This window comes from Notamacropus eugenii, chromosome 1 (genome assembly GCF_028372415.1).
Source record: "Notamacropus eugenii isolate mMacEug1 chromosome 1, mMacEug1.pri_v2, whole genome shotgun sequence".
Classification (NCBI taxonomy): Eukaryota; Metazoa; Chordata; class Mammalia; order Diprotodontia; family Macropodidae; genus Notamacropus; species Notamacropus eugenii.
The window spans coordinates 501582188-501605918 of record NC_092872.1 but is presented as its reverse complement, the minus strand read 5'-3'; the positions used below and the strand labels follow the sequence as shown (position 1 = coordinate 501605918).

The 23731-nt window shown below is 38.4% G+C and overlaps 1 protein-coding gene across 1 annotated transcript in view; it reads left to right on the top strand.

The window, feature by feature from the left end:
• CDH4 (cadherin 4) overlaps positions 1 to 23731 on the top strand; it is a 1168514-nt gene that overhangs the window by 1090312 nt on the left and 54471 nt on the right. Inside the window, exon 9 of the mRNA XM_072633380.1 lies at positions 11894 to 12079. Within this exon, the coding sequence (XP_072489481.1) occupies positions 11894 to 12079 (186 nt within the window). The remainder of the gene's footprint in view (positions 1 to 11893; positions 12080 to 23731) is intronic.

The following is a 23731-nucleotide window of genomic DNA, read 5'->3' as shown; positions in this document are numbered from 1 at the left end:
TTAACAGTTCATTGTCAACTTGGAAGGAATTCTCTAGCACTGTATCTGAGAGATTTGTGCTTGACCTGTCCATATGTTGTTTTTAACAATAGCCTGGATAAAGATATGAATATCATGCTTATCAGATTTGCATATGACATAAATATAGGAGGAACAATCAATACACTGGGCAATAGAGTCAGAATTTAAATAGATCTCAACAGGCTGGAATCCTGGACTAAAATTAGTAAGATAAAATCTAATAGGAATAAATAGAAGGATCAAAAAATAAAAATCACAATTAAAAACTTCGGGGAAAAAGGCTGAGTAGCAATTACTCTAAAAAGATTAGTAAACTATGAGCTCCATATGAGTTAATAGCATGAAATGGAGGCCAGACAAACAAATAAACTCATTAATCTTTGGGGGCATTGAGAGACATTGTGTTCAAGACTTGGAAATTGATCTGCCACATTAGGCCACATCTGAATCATTGCATTATATTTGGTCAACAAAATAGTAAGTTAGAGAGGATACAAAGGAGGGTGGCCAGGATGATGTAGGACCTGTATTATGCCTTCTGAGGACCAATGGAAACAGCTATGGCTATTTAGCTTTTGGAAAAGAAGATTTGTAAGGGGACACGTTTACTGTATTCAAGTATTTGAAGGACTAGAATGTCAGAGACTATTCTGTTCCTCAGAGTGTAGAACTGGGAGCAATGAGTTGAAGTTTCAAAGTAATAAAGTAGTCATGGTATAAGGAAAAACCTCCTCATAATTAGAGCTATGGATCATATGGCTGCCTTGGGGAGGTAACGAGATTCCTAGCATAGGATAAATGACTATTTAGCAGACATCGTGGTGGGGGGGGGGCGGGATGGGAGGGCGCGGGTTCTTGTTCAGGCATAGGTTAGACCAGATGGTCTCTGAGGTCCCTTCCAATTCTAAGGTTCTGTCTATCCCTAATAAAAACCATCTTATTGGATTTGACCTACCATTCAATGCCTTTAAGATTTGGCCATCTTAAGTATGTCATATAGTCTTAGCTATTCCCAAGATTTGTGTCAATCATGAATCTGATACAAAGCTATGTCTTGATAATCCATTCTGTTTCCCTTACTAGGCCTTGTATGAATTATGCTCAATAATTATTTACCAAATTGCTTTGACTCAGACTGTATTTTTCTATTATTCCTTGTAGTGGTTTTATGCCTAGGCTATAAAAGACCCAAAAGCCACCATTCGTAAACAAAAGATCTGGTGGATTTCACATGGACTCTGGCAGTCCTGCTCTGTGGATCTTACCCCAAATCCTCCTTTATGCTAATTGAGAAACTAATCTAGGGACAGCTGGGATTTCTGGCCATAGGATTGAGTTAGGTAGAGAAAGCCCACATATATGGATGAGATGAACACTGCCTCGTGGGATTGGTTTAAGTTCGAATCCAAGGATTATGGTTTAAACAAGAAATTCAGTTCCAACACCCTTAAAATTCTTCCCATCCCAAATATCTGCCTTGGTGTCCCAAAGGATATGTGAGAAGCTTTTCCTGTGCCTTAAGATCTGAAAAAATTAAATTAAAAACTCATTATGTCTCAGAGAAGGTTAATAAGAAAATCCTAAACTAGATTTATCAGCTTAAGGCCCTTCTTTATGAAACTTTATTAAAGTTTCATGAATTAAAAGAGACTCTTCCATATAAACTTCACCAAGAAGTATTGGAGGAAAGTCACAGAGAGGTTTTCAGGGACACGTGATTCGCAATGGACCATAAAAGCATGGAACTCAGATGTTTAATGAAGGGAAATCACTTTTATTGACCACATTGAAGCTCCCATTGGACATGGGTGATGGTTTCATGGTCATTGATATGAAAGAAAATTAGTTGGTTTATCACAAACTATGAATTTGTTCCTGCAGCTGATATCTTTGTTACATTGTGGCTAAGGCTGACATTTGAAAATTGGGAAAGCTTACATGGAGACTCTTTTTACTCACATGATCTAATGACCTGATCTACTTCCCTCCCCCTATTTTTCAATATGATTTCAAGGTGAAAATGAGATTTGTGTTCTCATAAATGTGAGTGCTCCCTCCAGTGGTGCGTATAACAGCCTCGGCCACACTTTCAAATACCATACAACTCTAGTTCATGTCCACCATAAATCCTCCACATAGAGTCCATACATCCTACTGAAAGTCTTCCTCTAGATGTGTTTTTTTTTTTTAATATTTGAAGGTTAGCAGTTCAGCACATGGGTTGTGCATTTATTATCCCTGGCTCTTGCTCTATGACCACCCAATCTCCTTTTCTTATGATGTGTCTCTTTGATGATCCCTTTTATGCCATTTCTTGTACACAGTGCAGCAGTCTTTTTTTTACATCTGTCTTGTTTCTTCCCATTGCCCTTTGGTGACCTGCATTTTGATTCTTTGGAGGTTGTGGTATTCCATGAATCACAGCAAGAATACATCACTAAAATATCCTCAACTCCGCCTCTGCCTAGTTTGCTTTAAGATCCAGCTAAAATCTTAACTTCAAGAGGCCTTTCCCCATCCTCCCCACCACCAGTATCTTCTCTCTCCATTTAGTTTTAGACTGTATCTATTGTATGTACAATTTCCATAGGTGTCTCTCCTCTTCCCCCCACTTCCCCTCCCCTGCCCCATTAGATTATGAATTCCTTGAGAATAAACATTGTTTTTGCCTATCTTTGTATCTCAAGTGCTTGACACAATGCTTGGCCCGTAGTTAGGCCTGCATATATGCTTGTTACCTAACACTGAGAGTACTAATATTAAAAAAGACATTTTGTATTCATGTGGGAAACAGCCAAGCAAGGTATAGCACATGAATATATGCTATAGTATAAAAACAATGACTGTGATACAGAGAACCATGGAACAGCTTATATGAATTGATGTAAAGAAGAACCAGGAGGACAATATACATAATGACTATGATTTAAATGGAAAGAACAACAACAAACAAAATGGAAAGTTGTACAATTATAATGATGAAGTTTTATCTCAAAAAAAAAAGACATGAAAAGGTACCTTACCCCTCTTCTTTATATAGATAGGGGACTGAATGCATGGAATACTGTGCATACTACCAGATATTCTCAATATGTTTGGTTAGTTTTGCTGAACCATCATTTTTCCCTCTTTTATTCTTGTTAATAAGAGACTGATGGGGGGGACAAGGTAGGACAAAATATGTTGAGAAACAAAGGCAATTCAAGACAAAAGGCATCAATTTTTTTTTTAAAAGACGGGTTTTAGTTTCAGTGAGATACATAGCATTGTTGAAAGGGCTTACACCTTTCCAAACGCAGTGTACCCACCCCCTTCATCCTGCTTAATTCTGTACCCAGTTCATTTTCCATCTGCGGTATTTGTCCAAAATATGTGTGTTAATAAACTAACCAAATGAGCTGCCCATAAGATTGCATATGAAAATCTGTACAATAAGCATTTTTCATGAACTTGCATTTTCCTTTGTGTATTATTCCTTTACAGTGACCTAGGAAAGGAATTCTTCACCTCAAGTCTATGAACTTGGATAAGGGAAAAAAATACATCTTTATTTCCACTAATCTCAGACCAAAATTGGATATTTTCTTCAATTATGAATTTAGGCAAGAAACATGATTCTGAGAAGGGCTCTATAGGCTTCACTAGACTGTCAAAAGGGTCCATGACACAAGGATCTGGGGAGTATAAAAAGGAGTAAAATAAAATAGGGATAGGTAATTGATACAAACCCTTTATTTTATGATTAAGGAAACTGAGGCCCAAAGAGGGGAAGACCTGAATTCAAATCTCCTCAGACACTTACTGTCTGTGTGATATTGGTCCTCTATGCACTTCAGTTTCTTCATCTTCAAACTGGGGTAATAATAGCACCTATATCACAGGACTGTTGGTGATGATCAAATGAGATGACTTGTGAAATACTTTGCAGACTTTGAAGTATTATATGAATGCTATCTATTATATCAGAGCTTCATTCATAGGAGAAACAATAAATCCTGGTCACAGTTCTGTATCTTACCCTACGTAGATACAGTGTTTCCTTCCAAGTCAGATTTTATAATTTTCCAACAGACAAGTGGTCAAAAGACTGCCTTAAGTGCTTTCCTTGACCAATCCATCCTCCCCACATAGGACGAACTGATGCTCCTAAATCTGAGGTCTAACTATGTGCTTCCCTTGTTCAGAAGGCAACAGGGTTGCCTCCAAGATAAAATGCAGGCTCTTCTGCTGAGAATTTAAAGCCCTATCACTTAATGATAGTGATGATAAACAAGAAAGGACCCCATATATACAAAAAAGGTTAATAGCAACATTTGATTACAATATCACTGACAATATTTATGAGAAGAAAGCTGGAGACCAAATATTTACCCAGTGATTAGGGAATTGTTGAGCAAATTATGGCATTTGAATGGAATATTATTGCACTAGAAGGAATAATAAATTTAAATAATTCAGAAATAACATTCAGACTCTTATGTGGAGAGATTCTGAATGAGAAGAGCTGACCAAAAGAAGAATACACACATATGACTTAAATGATGCAGATGAAGTCCACATGGAGAGGCAACAAAATTCTGTCCAAATGCTGAAGTTAGTCTGTGTTCCCACCGTATTGCCAAAGTTAAAAGGTATATCTTTCCTTTCTATTTATAACCAATAATTAAACTGTTTTTTCAAGGGATGTTCAGGTAAGGGTCTCTCAAACAAAAAGTATCAGTAAATGTGTTTCTTTAAAGACAATACAACAAAGTGATATTATAGAAGCAATATGGTCTCCAATGAGGCACCCTTTAGGGAATGATATACGTCAGCACACACACACAGTGAGGGTAAGACAAGACAGGGAGGGCCTTTGAACAGAACTTCATAGGCAACCTTTGGACTCTTTAGACTCTCCACCTAACTTCAAGGATTGGCTGAGTAGATAGAAAAGACTGGGTATTTCATCCTCAATGGAGCGGATGTATCTGCAAGAGAAGACATGCTTTTTCCTCACTTCATTTAAAGGGATTTGCTGAGCTCCCTAGGGAGTGATGAATTAGTGCCCATGCTGACTTTCAGCATTTGAGTGACACCTCAGACAAGGTGCTGGAGATGCACAATTGTAAGGCCATTTTATCTCCCTGCTCTTATTGCTTTCTCTCCTCACCATACACTTAGCAAATTTAAATCCAGTAAGGAAATTCATGAGCAAGTCCTCTTACGACCACTGCAAATGATTGCCCTGCCATGCCTAACTCAGCTAGTGTTATTAGACCCCGGCATTATGAAGAATCCTTCCATTTCCAACAGGCCATTTGGATTATTTGTTTTGAGGTTAACAGTGAAGCCTCAATACCAGTGTCATAATAAACACACAGCCCTCCTAATGTATCCTGAATCCGGCTGTTCGAATGCTCTTTAGAAATATGCCAACTTTCACTTCATAACCATTTGTTTCCTAAATCTGAAACCAACAGAGAAGAAAGAAGATGGCAATGAAATCTTCACTGAACTTGTAACATAAGAGTGGCAGCTGTTATCAGCTCTACATTTTAACGAATGTCATTGCTTCTGAGGCTTATGATAATATCTTTTACTGTTGAGTATAACCATCGTTAAAGGTCACCATTCCATAGGCCATATCACTTATGGCTGGAGGAGATTCCACTTTGGATAAATTCACAATTTTTCTTCCTAACAAGATGACTGTATTAGGATTTGAATGTTCAAGAGTGCCAGGTTATAGATTAAAGCCCTGTGTATCTGGGAAGCCAAGCTGGGTCCTGGCAGCCTCAGAATTTTGAGTCAAGCATTGAAAGTCCCAAAGTCAAGTGGGTTGATTAAAGAAGGTCTTTGGAGCCTTTGAGATACAGATAAAGTACAACACTCCTCTATGGTGTTAAATTGGAATTTCTTTCTCTCTTGACAAGGCCATATGCTTTTTCAAGGACCCATAATTTTAATCTTATTCTCAACCTTACGTGTGAACATTGAAATGGCTCCTTTATGGGAGTGATGCTTTTTTGTATTAAATATATGCATTTTATAGGCTTTAAACTCTGTTATATATGACACATTTGGTATGGAAATTATTGTCTCCCTAGAACTCTGTGACTTAGTACCACTTTTCAATATTTCTTTTTATACTGCTAGGAAGGAATATTATATTTTTAGGACACTAAATAGATGCATATACAAATATAGATATATACATACAAATGTATATGGGTGAATTTGGAAAAGGGGTGTGTAGAGGTAGTCCTGCATTTTCATAAGTGTAGGGAAGCTTCCAGTGTGGAAACTCCCTCTGCTACATACCAGCAATTTGCCTATATCTTAGAGTCATAGGGAACCTCCTGAGAGATTTGATGACTTATTCAGGGTCACAGAGTCAATGTGTGTCAAAGATAAGACTTGAACCCCTATCTTTCTCATAAGGCCAGCCCTATATCATATATATATACACGTGTGTGTGTATATATTTGTGTGTTCATTCATCCCAAAAAGAGCTTGTATAGAGAAATGGCTACAGTTAGGAATGCTTCCTGTGATCCCAAACAATTCAGCTACAGCCTTTCCAAACCCTGACAGTTCACCTGGGTCTGAGTTACTCTCCACAAGCAATCTAATCTGCCAGAAGACTCTACAACAGCAATCAGTCAATTAACTACTAGTGGTAGACTACAGATACTCCTCCTCTTCAAATTCCCTGCTATATACAAGTCACCTCACGTGCCCATATTTGCAGCACAATACTGCACAGCTGTGAGCTTGCTGCTCTCTCCCCATGGTGCTGATCTACTCACTATACTATACCCTTCTGTGGTGGTTCTGTCCATGGTGCTGATACCTTAGACGTCAGTGCTAGGACTTACAAGATCCAGAGAAAAGAAAGAAAAGAGTATAAAATAAGTACAGCAGATATAAGCACCAGTTTGCTTTCTCCACTTTGCTGAGTTTAATGGGACAGATTGTCTTTCTGGAATGTGTTCGTATGAAATAATCGTGAAACTCAGTCATTTGGAACCAACTTCTCACCTCTAGCTCTCTGGGAATTCAGTGATGTCCATTGCTTTCCCTTCCCTACTTCCCATGCACATCCAAATGTTTCTCTGTATCTGATGGGAAGTGATGTCCAAGACAATCATAAATAAGTGGAGGGCTCTAGGGTTACATAACTCCGGTGTAATTAAATTGAATGCAACCTGGAAATCAAAACAAATTACTTATCATAAGGACAATTTATGACTTCAGACAGCCCAACTCTGGAGGAATGAAAGACGAACAGGATGCAAAGAAAGGAGGGGGCAGGGAAAGGAAATGACATTGGTTAAGATAAATAGAATAGGTTTCCATACTAATGGCAAATCGGCAGTGCAATTATTTATCTTGTAATGCAAATACAAATGGAACACAATATTCTGCAAAATGGTTGAAGAGCAATATTAGAAAGGAGGCTCATAAAATGAGAAACTGCATAATGCTGCTATTAAAAATGAAGGTAAATAAAAATTAGATGAACCAAAATAAATGTTTTACTGAAAAACCAGAGTCTTGCAAAAAGCTTATACAAGGCAGTGTTCCACTATCAACAGAAGGTCACTAATGGCCAGCACCCTGACTACAGATATAGGTAGTTATGATCAAATATCTAAGCAAAGAAGAGATGACTTGCTTTGCTATATATCCACAGTAATTGCTGTTTGGGGAAGGACTATGAAGTGTATAACATTGGCTCTCTGTCTTTAATCCTAAATTATGTCAGGACCAGGGAGGCAGTCATACGAACTAAGTTTGAATGACTCCAGACTGCCATTCTCTAGGACCAGATATAATTTAGTTTAAAATTTTAAAAGGCTCGAGGCAGAAATTCAAGGCCATAGCAATGATCTGGGATATGTCCCTGAGTTTAATGTTCTCACTTCAGCTGAGGTTCCAGAATATATGATATCTCAGCTCTAAGTAAGTGATCCAGGCCACTGGAGAAGGTCCCAGTGCCCATCAACATGTCATTGCCAGCTTGCTAGACCACATTCAACTAACCCAATGAGAGAGAACCCACACAGAGTCACTGGGAGAAAATCCTGTTTAACTAATCTCTCTCACTTCTCTGGGGGAGACTGCAGAAGGGATCAATAATCAAACTGTGCACATGGCACAATCTGATGGCTTTTCAAAAATCTTTTGACACTTTTTTTGTAGCTGAAAGTTCAAGTTGGGCCTAGTATAGAAAAAAGAACTTACAATACAGCAGAAAACAAAGAGCCAGGAAAACCACTGCCAATCCAGAGGATAAGTAAATGGAAACCTACTATTCTCCTCCACTCAACAGTCTGGATTGACAAGGGAAAACACCATGGGGTTTTACTAATCACAGATTTGAAATGAGTTATGTCTATGGAGAAGGAAGGCAAGTGGTCCTTAAAGGAAGCAACCATAAGGGCTCTAGTTTGGCATGGAGCAAGTTAAATAGTTTGTTCTTGGATGAGAAATAATATATTTTGGTTGCAGAGGCTATATGTGCAAACAAAAAATTGTCACATGAAAGGTACAAGATCAAGAACAGGCACTTCAAAGGGAACCTTGAAAGCAGTGAGAAAAAGTGTAAAGCAATATTATAATCACTTATGATCAACACACGACTATATATATGAATGTTAAAGGCAAGTAATATCAATGCAGGGCTTTTTCAGTTCCTTCTATACCTTAGGTGAAAGTTAAATAACTGAAATTAAATCAGTACCCAGGAAATGAAGGATGCTCATCCAGTATCAGGAGTAGTTTGTAAGGTGTTTCCATAAGGATCTTTGATGGGTGGAGCAAGAGATGGGTACCAGGGGAAAAAAAACCTTGAAGGGCACTAGAAGACTCCCAAATATGCAGCAACTTGTTAATGGCCTTTGACTGCTCTGCTCCCATACCTATTATTGCTCACACAACTAGCACTTTAGTCCAGGTTTTCATTACTTATTCCCTAGACAGTTACAATGGTCTTCATTCAGACTCCTTGCCTCAAGGCCCTCCTTTCTCCAACCCATTATCTACACAGTTGCCAAAGGAATTTTCCTTTAGTGCAGTTATAACCCTGTCACTCCCCTTCTCAAAAATTCCAGTGGCTCCATATTGCCTCCAGGATCAATTGTAAACTACTATGGTTTCTAAGCCTTTTACAACCTAGCCCCAACATATCCTTCTAGTGTCATTATTCAATGGTCCCTTTACCTGATTCTAGTGTCCAGTCAATCTGGCCTTCTCTGTATTCTTCACATATGGCACTCCATCTTCCATCTCTGTGTCTGTACTCTAGTCATCTTTCATGCCTCACATATACTACCTCCTCACCTATGCTTCATAGAAGTCAGTCCAATCCTTTGAACATTTATTAAGTGCCTACCATATGCCAGGCCAATGCTGAGTGCTGGGGATGCAATTAATAAAAAGAAAGACCATCCCTGTCCTCAAGGAACTTACAGTCTAATGGGGGAAGACAACATACAAAATGGGGCAGGAAAGCAGGGGCTTTCAAGAAAGGAGGCATCTTATTCTGTGGAGTTGAAACCTGACAAAGTACCAAATGCAGAGTGAAGAGATTCCTTTCTTCCAGTAAGATACAGCACCATCTTCTAGATAAATATTTTCTTGATCCTTCCAATTCTTACTGCCCTCCCACCCTTGACCACTTTGTAGTTAATTCCTTAGTCTTTTTAAATATATATACTATATATTCACATGTTATCTTCCTATGATAGAATATAAGCTCCTTGAATGCAAATACTGTTGAATTTTTTGTATTTGTGTCCCTAGTATCTAGTTTGGTACCTAAAATATAGGCTGGATAATTGCCACAGTATTTGATAAGTGCACATTGATTATTTTTGCTCACTATGTGCTAGAACCTCACCTGTGACTCCAAATTTCTCTTTCCCTCCTTTTTCTTGACATATCGACTTAAAACTCCAAGAGTCCTGCCCCACCCCTCTTTACTCTTCAGTTTTTCAGTCCTACTTATTCGTGGGTTTCTTTGTCTTTTCATCTGTTTCTCTATCTTATTCACCTAGGGCAGTCATTATACAGATCTTGCTTTTGGTGCAGGGGGTGGGGGGAATGTATGCTTGTTTCATGCCCACTTCCCACTGACTACTGGACTATCCTTCTGACCCTTAGAAACCTCATTAGTTATCCAATCTACTGGGCTAACAAGGACAGTGATGAAAAATCTGTGACCATATGAATGACTAAACGAAAAGAAATGTACCTTGGGAGACTGTGAAATTTCACACACTGGGAGTCTAAAAATGACATAGCTATGTCCATCTGTTGGGGCATAGCTGAACAAATCTGGATAAGCAAATGGAAGGGAATATTCTTTTACCATAAGAAAAAACAAATATGGAGACTTTGGAGTAGCATAGAAAGACTTGCATGAACTGATACCATGAAGCAAGCAGAACCAAGAAAATAATACATTATACGTAATGCTAAAGTAATACAAATGAAAACAACAATAAAATGAAGACAGATGCTATATAATTATTATAACAGTTCTGGCCCCGAGAAAGAGAAGAGAAAATGTCACACGTTGCTTTTGTTGGCAAGGTGGGTGATTCTATGTGTGGAGTCCCTCAGACGCTGGTCAGATGTAGTTGTTCTCTTTGTCGGTTTTTCTTTGTTATGAGGGAAGGCTCATGGGAGTAGAGGTTAAAAAGGGGGTATATCTGGAAATGTCTATGATGTAGAAACAAAAAGTCTTAGTAAAACTGAGGATAAGCAAATAACTAAAAATTAAAATAGTGTAGCTTCTTTTTCCCCATCCCTAATCACCCAGTCTCCCTTGCCTCACTCTAATTCTGCCTGGTATAATTTAAGCAGCATACTTCCTAGAACCTGGAATAAAGCAGATCCCCTTCTTCTAGTTTTCTGACTCTATTTTATCAGGTTTTTACCTTAGGAATCAAAGACTAAAAAGCAGTGAAAACTGTGATGGTGAGAAGGAAAATGGGTTCATGCGCTGTGTTAATTTTGTAAAAGGGGAGGACCAGGTAAATAGTTAGACTGACAAATGACTTAGATAGATATTCTTTCCCAGGATATCCCAACAAGTTCCCTAAAAAAAAGTTCCACTTGTTTAGTGACAGTCATGCTGGCCTAGGAATCAGGGGACCTGGATTCAAACCTCAGCTCTCTTGCTTACTGCCTGGATGGCCTAAGGCTAAATATTTCACTTTCTTTGATTTCATCATCTGGAAAGTGAATTCTCAATGAAGGTCTAAAAGAACAAATAATTAATCATGCCTCCTCTCTCATAGCAAAAAGGTAGAAGGCTACCAGGGCAAAATATTATCTACATTGTTAGATACAGTCACTGTTTCAGGTGTTTTGCTTAATTATCATTGGATTGGAGATTTTTTTGATCCTGAGTAAAGAGGGTGAGAATTGACCATGATGTAGAGACAAAAGGCATTTCAAAAAAAGATTAAAAATAAAATAATGGATTGGACTAGATTATCTCTAAGGTTTCTTCTGGGTAAATCTAGTGAAATTCAACCTCAAAAGTTGACTTAAAGGGGGGAAAAGTCACCAAAGGACAGCCTAAGCATAGCAGGGATTTTGGTGGTGGAGATGGTAAAAAGTTGTGGGCTAATTATGTATGAGTCTCAGGTCCAGCTGCCTTACCTGAGTCACTAACCAGCCACTGATATCACACTCTGATTCACCATCTGTACTGTAGGGGCAGCTCTAAGTGGAGACAGATAAGACAACTTTGCAAACTTCATGGTTTTACCCAGATGTTGCCGTGCTGTTGTTGATATTGTTCCCCCTGACATCTAAGTTGGACCATCCAAACCCTAGAGATTGACAAATAACTGTTCTTTTCCCTTTCATGCAGTATGCTGGTGAAGTCCCAGAAAACCGAGTGGAAGTGGTGGTAGCCAACCTCACTGTGATGGACCGAGACCAGCCTCATTCTCCCAACTGGAATGCTGTCTACCGTATCATCAGTGGAGATCCATCTGGACATTTTAGCATCAGAACAGACCCTATTACCAATGAAGGAATGGTCACTGTCATAAAGGTGGGTCTCTTTTCTCCTCATCTTTCGAAGTCACTCTTCTAAATGTCCCCAAACTACTCCTGCTGCTCAGTCTCATATAATGATGTAGAACTGGACTGATTGTTGAAAGACCTACATTTTAGTCCTGACTCTGGTCCTAACTCTTTATGACCTTGGGTAATGCAATGTAAATTAATAAGCATATCTTAAGTACCTACTCTGTGCAAAGCACTGGAAATAGAAAGATGAGAATGGAATACTTCATTTCCTCAAGGAGCTTACATTTTACTTGGGGAGGGAGGAGATAACATATACAAAGCTAAGTCAATACAAAGCATATACAAAGCTTTTTCAAGATGGACAAAGCACTAAGAATTGGAATATCAGAAAAGCCCTCTGAGGAAGTGGCCCTTGATCTGTGCTTTGAACAAATGTAGGGATTTTATGAGGTGGAAGAGAGGAGAAAGGGCATTACAGGAATGGGACACAGCATGTACAAAAACTGGGAGGCAGGAGATAGGGTTCCATGTATATTTTCCCCTCTGGGCCTCAGTTTATTCACTCATAAACTGATAAGGTTGGAATAAATTATTTCTATGATTCCTCTCAGCCCTGATAGGCTGAAATCAGCTATCAAATGAAATAGAAATGTGAAAAGTCCCCATGGAACTATTCCTGTACTTTTAAAAGTCTCTTGATGCTCATTAACATGGCATATGTCAACTTTAAGAGCAAAGTATAACAGATTTATCTAGACTAAACAGGAGAAGGGATTATGGTGTCATTTTTACACCGTGAGGAGGGCACCTTAAACACAAAAGTCACCTCTCTTACTTCTCACAAATGAGAAAATTGAAGGAGAGAAAGGGACCTACCTAAGGCCATATAAGTTGCAGTCAGCAGAACTATAGTTTGCACTCAAGAACCCTAACTCCAAATCTAGCTCATCACCAAGAGTGATCGGGTAAATGCTTAACAACCAGCTCTCAAGGGAAACACACACAGAGAGACACATATAAACACATACACACACAATAAACTTGTAAGTGTATAAGCTGTATTTTTAACATTTTCTCCATCACTTTCTCAAGTTTAGACAATCAACAAAATAATAAATCAAGCTCTGATTTGTAAGCATCTGATTTCCAATGTAAACATTCACACTAAAAATTTAACAATCAGCTCTTGAGCCAATACAACCTGAATCCAGTACATGTCCAATTACCATTGTTTGTATAGAGCTTTCTCTTAGGAAAACTGTTAGAGGACTCTTGGGAAATAGTCCCCATTTAAATTATCTGTCAGCTTAATGATTTATCTACTCCACCCTTTCCCAAAATCAGTGCATTACATGGTATTAGGAAGGGACATATTCTGTTATTACCCTTACCTTCTCTATCACCTCCTCTTAAAAAGTAGGGATATGACAGGGAGAGGGAAAGCAACTAAGAATCCAAGTCCTCTCCATTGCCATTCTGGCCTTCACCATACACGCTGATAAGTGGGGCCAGCCCAGCCATCTGCCTCTGTGGTTATTATTCTGCACACTCAGGGCTTAGTTACATTGGTAGAACACTCTGTGAATCATTTCCCAGATAAGAGTCCTACAGATGTTTCCACAGACTATCAAGAGCGCAGGGAAAGTCCGAATAGGTGGCTGTGATCCAGGGGTGTATGCCCTCCATGTACTGTGCACTGCAACTGAAAAGAATTATTTATGCCACTGTGAACAAAGACCTGCTCCTGTTTGAAAAGAGTGACCTTCACATACCAAAAGTGGAAGTGAAAAGGAGAGAGAGGCCAATAAAATATGACTCGAGTTTTAAATGGGAAATGGGGGTGGGGGGACCCTTCCAGAAAGACTTTAGGGAAACAACTGCTTTCTTAAAGCAGAGAACCAGCAGTGCACAATATGTGAACTCAGTGTGATAAGAGACTGACATTAACAGGGACATTGAGCTGGGCAGCCCAGGGATAGAATCTTAGTGTAAAATCTTAGAACAGAATGACCCAGTAGATTCATGGAATCCTAGAATCATCATCATCATCATCATCATCATCATCATCATCATCATCATCGCTTACATTTATATAGTGCCTACTGTGTGCTAGGCACTATGCTAAGTAATTTACAAAAATTATTTCATTTGATCCTCACAACAGCCCTCAGAGGCAAATGCAATTATTATCCCCATTTTACAGTTGAGGAAACTGAAGCAAGTTCACATAGCTAGCAATTTTCTAAAACTAAATTTGACTTCAGGTCTTCCTGACTCCAGGCCTATCCACTGTGTCAGCTAGCTATCTAGGGATCATGGGATAGAATCATAGAGGAAAGCCCTGGAGATAAAAGAAGTCTCCAAAAATACCTGTCAAAAATTTCTGCTAGCAATTTTTTTCTTTCAGCACCTTCCAATATGTATGTGTGTATATAGGTTGTATGTAGTATGTATGTGTGTATTGGTATGTGTATATACATATAAGTATATATGTGTATGTATTTGAGTATGTATACATACATGTATATATATATATACATACACATAAACACATATGAGAGGGTGGGGAAGGAAAGGATTGATAACAGAATTATTTAGCAGGCATTTCTTGAATCCCTTATTCTAAGATTCTATCGCATGATTCCTTAGATGGTGCAATGGATAGAACACTGGGTTCTAGGAGTATATAATCATCAACACCAAGTGTGTGTTGAAAATTTGTTGTACATGAAGCAAATTGATCAAAAGGAATTAAATGACTCTTTAAACTTTTTTAAAGAGAGATTGAAGGTTTGAATGGATTGAATGACAACAGGAGAGACTTCTAACTTCAGATGGATGTATCACCCAGGATTGACAGTTATCTCTAGGATGGGTCATTATCCTTGGTAGAGTATGAGACTATCTATGTGATATAGTGTGAGTGGTTCCTCAAAGTTCTCCAAATCAAAAAATTTCCTTCATTGTATGTTGCAGTACCTGAAATCCTACCATTACATATACATTCCTTTGTGTATGATATGCCCATCGGACATTCAATTTGAGGTGTCCAAAGGGAATTGGTGAGGGAGAAACTGAGGCTGTATATATAAATCTGGGAGTTATCTGCCTAGAGATAATAGATGAATCCATGGAAACTAATGAATTATCACAAATGGAAAAGAAAAGAGGACCCAGGACAGAGTCTTGTGTCCACCCACGGTTAATAGGTATGACCTGAATAAAACTCCAGCAAAGAAGAGAAAGAGTGATCAGACAGATAGAAGAACCAGGGGAGAACAATATCATGAAACCCAGGAGAGGAGTGTGCAAGAAGACAGGGTGATCAAATATATCAAGGGTTGCAGAGAGGTAAAGAAGAATGAAAATTAAGAAAAGTCCCTTAACAGAACATTGGTAACTTTGGAATGACAGTTTCAATTGAACAATGAAGTTAGGAGCCAGATTGCAAAAGATTTAGAAGAGAGGCAGAACAAAGGAAAAGGAAGCACCCAGTGTAAATGACTTTCTCAAGGAGATTAGCCAGGAAAAGACAAGATACGGGATGACAGCTATCAGGGAGGATCAGATCAAGTGATGGTTTTTAAGGATGGGTGAGATTTCATTGGGTACTTCAGTGGAATAAAATGTAAGCTTTTTGAGGGCAGGGACAATTTTTTATCTCTTATATCCCCACTACCTACTTTGTATATAGTAGATGGTTGATCAATGTTTGTTAAATTGAATTGTAGGTGTTTAATAAATGTTTGCCAATTAAATGTTGTTGTTGTGTTCATCCTTCGTTTTCGAAGAAGACCATGCCATCACAGAAATGATGACATGAAGCTATCTATTGATATCCAATTCAAGATGTCTGAAAGACGGTTGGATATTGAAGGTTAGCAGAGAGATTGGGGCAGCATAGGTAGATTTGAGAGTCATCAGCATAGAGAGGGTGATTAAATCCATGGGAACTGATGAAATCATCAAATGAAGTAGTAGAAAGGGAGAAGAGAAGGGGCCTCAGGACAGAAATGTGAGGGCTACCTATGGTTAGTAGTTGTGGTCTGGAAGAGGATCCAGCAAAGGGGACAGAAAAGGCTCTCCTACCTATTCTTAGACACCTAACGGAGCTTTAATTAAATGTATATCACTTAGCGGAATATATATAGAATTTGACCTTGTATGTCTATTTAAAACCTGTAAAGATGTCTTTCTCTCTCCCTTTCTCTTCATATATAACAGAATCAATCTGGAGAAATACTTCTTGGTATATACAAGGGGCCTTTTTTTAAATAAATAGAAGTTAAATAAATGGACCTGAGTCCATAGCTGGGATATTTTTATCGAATACTAGGGTAGCAAAGACATTTGCTCCTCTATGATGTGTAGATGTGTAGCACATCTGTTCCAGTGATCAATCTCTCTAATCTTTAACCAATACCAAATTGTTTTAGGAATTAAACTATGTAGTATTGTTAAAGATCTGGCACTGCTAGACCACCTTTATTCTGACTTGTTTTCTTTATTTCCCCAGAGTTTCCTTATCTTTTTTGTCCCCATATGAATTTTATTATTTTTTCTAGTTTTACATAAAATAATTTCTAGTATTTTCTAGCTTTATATAAAGTAATCCTTTGATAGTTTAATTTGTATTGCATTGAATAAGTATTGTGATTTAGGTAGAATTGTCTTTTTTATTATATTAGTTCATCCCACCCATAAGCAATTGGTGAATTTCCAATTTTTTAGGTTTATCTTTGTTTCTGTAAATAGTGATTTGTAAGTTTCACTTGTAGAGTTCTCATGCATATCTTGGTAGGTAGGCTTCTAAGTATTTTATATATCCTATAGCAATTTTAAATGAAATTTCTGTGGAAACTAAAAAGATGCCCATCAGTTGAGGAATGGCTGAATAACTTGTGGCATAATGAATATGATGAAGCACTATTACACTGTGAGAAATAAGAAAAGATATGATTTCAAACCAGAAGAACAATTTATGCCATAAGAGTAATATTATAAAAATAAGTGATTCTGAAGGGTTTTGTGAGCTGATGAAAAATGAAAAGAACAAACCCAGGAGAACAATTTATACAATAATAACAACTTTATAAACTATGAGAACTATGATACAATGACCCTCTGTGATTCCAGACTATCAGTGATGAAACATTTTATCCACCTTCCGACAGAGGTAAATATTTAGCATACAGAATGAAATATGTATAGACATATATGTATGTGTGTATGTATAAGCAATACATACATACACATGTGTGTATATATTTATGCACATATATATGCTTTTGTGTGTGTATTGCATATATATATATATATGTAGCCAATGAGGGAATCTGTTTTATTTGACTATGCATATTTGTTATGTTTTTTCTATTTTCAATCTTTTCTATTTTTAATGAGTTGAGAGTAGGAAAAAGAAATATATTTATGTTAATTAAAAATTTTAATAGAGAGGTTAGAGTGTTGTAGATGAACAACATTACATATACTTTCACTCGAGGTCATATTGTTTTGCTCAATTTTTCAATTTTTTTTTTACTTTGTTATAAGAGACAGTGCTATTTATATTGTATTTATATTGTAAGTATTTATAATGTAAAAGCAAATCAATATAGGGTTTTAAAAATAATAACAATAACAGGACCTGAAAATACAGACCCTTGGAGGAGAAACAGGAAAGCATTTCCATTACAAAATGACTTTCAGTTTCTTCTTCTCATTTGGGTTTGAGGAAAGAGTTAACCTTGAAGGTGGAGTTAACCTTAAAGGTACTGCTGAGATGGGGAAGGAGATTAGGGTATGGGGAGAGGAAAATGTTCAGAGTCAAATAGGACTCAGCAGTCCTAACAATAAAACTCCAGTTTTCCTCTCTCTGAAAGCTATTGGTCTTCAGGTGGACTCTGCCTCTACCTTGATCCCCACCCCCAAATCTCAGGCATTATAAAACCTTTAGGGTTCTATACCCTCGGTAGGATCAGTGGTATTTATTATTTTTCCTTCATGACTGTATCTATTCATTCTTGCTTATTCAGGAAGAAATAATTCAAATTAAAAGCCAAGTGGAAATAAGATGGTGGCAATTATATCCACCCCAATAATAGGGTTTGTCTGAGCTTCAAGGCATTGCTAGTGCTGTCTGCTGCTGTCAGCCTAATCAATAGGTAACATTTCCAGTGACATGAAGATGGAAAGCATTAGCCTCGTGAGAAGAAGGAGATATAGCGGAACCGAAATGAGATTCCTTTCTGCTATCGGCTGACTGTTTTCTCGATGGGAGCCAACTTCCCCCGAGGAGTCCTCTATCCCTCACAGCCAGGCTTCTGTGAAAGAGCTAGATTAGAATCACAGATAAGCAGGCACCACTTCAATCCAGGCAGCCCGTCCACAGGTCCCATGGATTGTGCATAATAGAGAAGCTGTATTTATTATTTTTTAAGCCAATGCAGTGTTTTTCTTTAAAAATTCAATTTGAAAGCTGTTTAAGACAAGCATCTTGTCTTGTCATGTTTCAACTCAGGAAGCATTCTCAAATTGGTACAAAGTTAATTTGCAGTTAAATCATCATTTTAGACATTTTCTCTGACTTAGAAGTGAAAGGAGAACAAAAGGATGGCAAAATCTCATCATAGCAAGTCGTGGCTCAAATAAGCTTTGTTCTCCCAAATACTGGATTTAGAGATGGAATGAGCCTTAGACATCATCCAGTTCAACCTCATGTTTTATGAAGTACAAAATGAGATCCAGGAAAGTTAAGTGACTTGTACATGGTCACATAACTAGGAAGTAGCAGATATGAACCTTTGGACTCCAAAACTAGTGCTCTTGTCACTATGACACAAACATTAGCTTTTCATGGAGATCTCTTGGAACTCATTTAGTGCCTGGCACATAGTAAATGCTTAACAAATACTTTTTCATTCATTTAATTTATTCTCACAGGTGCTACAGTCATAATTTGCAACATCCCCAACCCAAGAGAATCACTCCCTGTAAAAAATGGGCTCTGGCTTTGGAAACAACACATTCACAGAACCCCTGTTTGTCAGGACCTCCATTCTTTCTATTTCCTTCCTTTCTTTCCCATCCTTTGTTGCTTCCTTAGGAATCAGTTTCAGTGACACATTAAATTTCCAATGCAGTGAAAAGCAGGCATTCCCCTACATGCAACACATACATGAATACACACACACACACACTCACTTTACAGGGCATCTATCCTCTAAGAATGGCTCTTACTCTGGCTTTCCCCTCTATATAGTCAGTGGTGTATGCATCCACAAAACTCAGTTATATCTAGAAATGGAGGTTGTCCATGTATAATGGAGTCCCTGGAAGGGCTATCCATTTTGGGCAGAAAAGCAGTTTTTAAGCAAGATGCTTAACTTTGCTATTGTAACCTTTGGTATGCCCACAAGTTTACAGTGCTTTTTAAGAGTAGTCCTCCCTTCATCCTCACAGAAAATCCTCTCTCTCCAAGGCCTGCCCTTCCTTCCTGCACCAAATTTTAAAAAGCATCATCCTCAGACCCAACTCTGATTACAAAAGGGTGAAGTTTGGAAGAAAAAAAAACAACTTTACATACATGACTTCAATTAATCCTCAAGTTTAGTCATGTCCAATTCTTCATGACCCCATCTGGGTTTGTTTGTCTGTTTTGCAAAGACACTGGAATGGTTTGCCATTTCCTTCTCCAGCTCATTTTACAAATGAGGAAACTGAGTCAAACAGAGTTAAGTGACCTGCTCAGGATCACACAGCTAGTAAGTGTCTGAGGCTGGATTTGAACTCGGGAAGATAAGTCTTTTTGACTTCAGGAATGGCACTCTGTCCACTCTGTATCACCTAGCACCCCCATATCCTCAAGATATCCCTGTGTAATTATTGTCTCCATTTTATGAATGAGGAAACTGAGGTTCAGAGAGGTTAAATGACTTGCCTAAGTCACACCTAGTAAGTGTCTGAGAGGATTCAAATCCATATGCTCCTAACTCCGAGTATGGCATGCTTTCCATTATGCGATGCTGCCTGATTTGGTCTTATTAGGACTCTATTTGACAAAATTGAAGGAGGTAGGACAAGTTTTATCCCCATTTTACAGATAACCATACTGAGACTCAGAGAAGTTAATTGATTTGCCAATCACACAGCTGGTAAGTGACATAGCCAGGACTAGGAATAAACTCTTCTGACTCCCAGTAGTATGTTCTACATTATAACTCCTTCCTCACTTTGAAGGGCTGGTTAGAAAGACTGCATCAGATGATGAAACAAGAATCCTAGGTCTTGATTTTCATAATTTGTTGTCCAAGTTGCCTGTACCCAATCACAATCTTATTTTAATACCTGTAAACTTGAAATATAGAGCTGAACAGGCCTGAAAGATAAGATGGTTCACTTATCCATACATTTTATAAATGAGGAACTGGAAGTAACATGACCAGGGATACACAAGTAATAAGTAGCAGAGCCCAAATTTCAATGCAAATCCTCTGGCTCTAAAACTGATACTCTATCTACTACACAATTCTGTGGCTAAAAGATCTGAACTAATTTATATTTAAAGGACCAGAATTTATATAGCCAAATGAGATTTATCCCCTTGAAATTAGTCCCCCTCAGAAAGCTACACACTTATTCTCATGAAGAGACCAGATTAAAACAATTACTTTCAATGACTCCCATTTCTATAGTGTCATAATATATTTTGGATCAGTTGGACTAGTAGCATACAAACTCTTACACCCATTTTACAGCATTAGGTGTTGGGATTGGAATTTGAAACCAGTTCTCCTACCTCCAAGGCTAGTGGGTTTTTTTTCATTACACCACACTGTACGCCACTGACTCTTTTCTTGGGAATTTAACTCTAATCTAATTCCCTTCCCAACTGCCCAATTATAAAGAGGGGTGGAATGGATTTCTGGTTCCAGGAGCCAAGATGGTGGAGAGATTGGTAATTTCTATCTCCCTGCTCTTGTTGACCTTGGTGAGCCCCAAGAATATCTCCCCCAGGAAAAGCCCTGGAACACTGGGAGCAGCAGAAGGGGTAAACAGACTCCTAGTCCATGAGGCTAGGAAAATCACTAAGGAGGGTCCCTCTTGCTGTGGCTGAAGGGAACCAGTGCAGGGCTGGAGCTGTCCCAGACAGCCCCACCTCAGGGAACTGGGAGGAGATCTTGAGCCCCAGGAGGGTGAAGCCAGCAACCACCAACAGCAGGACCCCAAGAGTGTCTCAGCACCACAGGGGAATCAGGAAGACACTAGTGCAGACAGGATCATCAACCACTGAGCTTGCCAATGCTCTAGCTCAGCAGAGGAGACCTCCTGGGGCCAGACCACTCCTCCCCCACACTTAACAAGCTAACTTCAGGGTAATTGCAGGGGAAACCCAAAAAGACCTCACCTGGCCTCTGCTTTCCTACACCAGCCAGCTCAGCACCAGGTAAGCTGCAGCATATTAGCTTCTAGCTGAAAGAACCTGAGACCACAACACACAAAGCCTCAAGTTTTAGGCACAAGAACTGTGGGACAGAGCCCCCTGTGCCACAGATGCAATGATCTACTCTAAAAGCCAGGAAAAGGGTGATTATCATGAGTAAAAAGCAAAGCAGAAAAGAAAAGATCATAGAATCTTTCTATGGGGACAAAGACCAAAACACAAATACCAAAGAGGTCATCATTGAGACTGTACTCCCATCTGAAACTTCAGAAGGGAATATGAACTGGTCTGAAACACAAAGAGCCTTCTTGGAAGAGCTCAGGAAGGATTTTAAAAGTCAAATTAGAAAAATAGAAGAAAAACTGACCAATGACTTTAAAAATATGAAAAAAGAAATCACAGAAGAATTTAAAAGGAGAATAGAACAAATGGAAAAGGAAGTACAAAACCTAATTGGAGAAAACAACTCCTAAAAAGGAACAATTGGACAAATGGAAAAGGATATGCAAAAGTTAACTGAAGAAAATAATTTGATAAAAATTAGAGTCAGGCAAATAGAAGTTAATGAACCTATGAGACATCAAGAATCAGTCAAACAGAATCTAAAGAATGAAAAGATAGAAGAAAATGTAAAATATCTAATTGGAAAAACAACTGACCTGGAAGATAGATCCAGAAGAGAAAATCTGAGGAGTATTGGTCTACCAGAAAGCCATGATGAAAAAAAGATCCTGGACAATATCATCCAAGAAATCATCAAGGAAAATTTACCAGAAGCCTAGATCCAGAGGGCAAAATATTCATTGAAAGAACCCACCATTCCTCTCCTGAAAGGGACCCCAAACTAAAAACATCAAGGAATATGGTTGCCAAATTCCAGGACTGTCAAGTGAAGGAGAAAATGCTGCAGGCAACCAGAAAGAAACAATTCAAATATCAAGGAGCTACAGTCAGTATCAAACAGGGCCTGTCAGCTTCTACATGAAAAGACTGAAGGAATTGGAATACAATATTCCGTAAGGCAAAGGAGCTGGGACTACAATCAAGGATTAATTATTAAGCAAAGTTGAACATAATATTTCAGGCAAGGATATGGACATTCAGTGAAATAAGGAATTTCCAGACCTTCCTGATGAACAGGTCAGAACTCAATAGAAAATTCAATCTTCAAACGCAGGTCTCAAGAGAAGCATAAAAAGGTAAACAGGGGGAAAAAATTGTTACTCAATCTAGACAAACTGTTTACATCCCTATAAGGGAAAATGATACTTGTTAATCTTGAGAATTGTATATTTATTATGAAATATAAAAGGGATATACATAGAGGAAGTGGGTATAAATTAAATGTTGTGATGATAACAAATGTGATTTAAGGGTGCAAAGGGTTTGTAATTGGAGATGTGAAAAGGAGGAGGCAGGAAAAAATAAATTACATCACAGGAAGAGGCACAAAAATATATTACAGTGGAGGGAAAGAGGGGAGGGAGATGAACATTGTTTGAGAGGTACATTCAAGGAGGGTACAACACACTCATTTAAGTATAGAAATACAGCTAGCTCTATAGGCAGTAGGAGGGAAAGGGAGAAAGAAAAGGGACAGGAGGCTAAAAGGGAGGGAAGAAGGAGAAAGGGAAAAGGGGATTAAAAGGGAAGGGGGCTGAAAGAAGTAGGGAAGACTGAAGGAGGCGGTGGTCCAAAATTGAAACTATTGTAGAGGGGAAGGGAGAAGGGAGAACTAAAAGCATAAACAAGGGGAAAGAGGATGGAGGGAAAGACACAGACAGCAATCATAACTGTGAATGTGAATGGGATGAACTCTCCCATAAAACAGAGACAGAGAGCAGAATGGATTAAAAACCATAATCCAACAATGTGTTGTTTACAAGAAACACATTTGAAACAGGGTCATACACACAGGGTAAAGGTAAAAGGTTGGAGCAGAATATTTTATGATTCAGCTGATGTAAAAAAAGCAGGGATAGCAATCCTAATCTCAGACAAAGCAAAAGCAGAAAAAGATCTAATCAAAAGAGATAAGGAAGGAAACTGTATCCTGCAAAAAGGCACCATAGACAACAAGGTAACTTCATTACTAAATATATATTCTCCAAGTGGTATAGCATCCAAATTCTTAGAGGAGAAGTAAAGGGAGTTACAGGAAGAAATAGACAGCAAAGTTATACTAGTGGGGTACCTCAACCTCCCCCTCTCTGAACTTGATAAATCTAACCT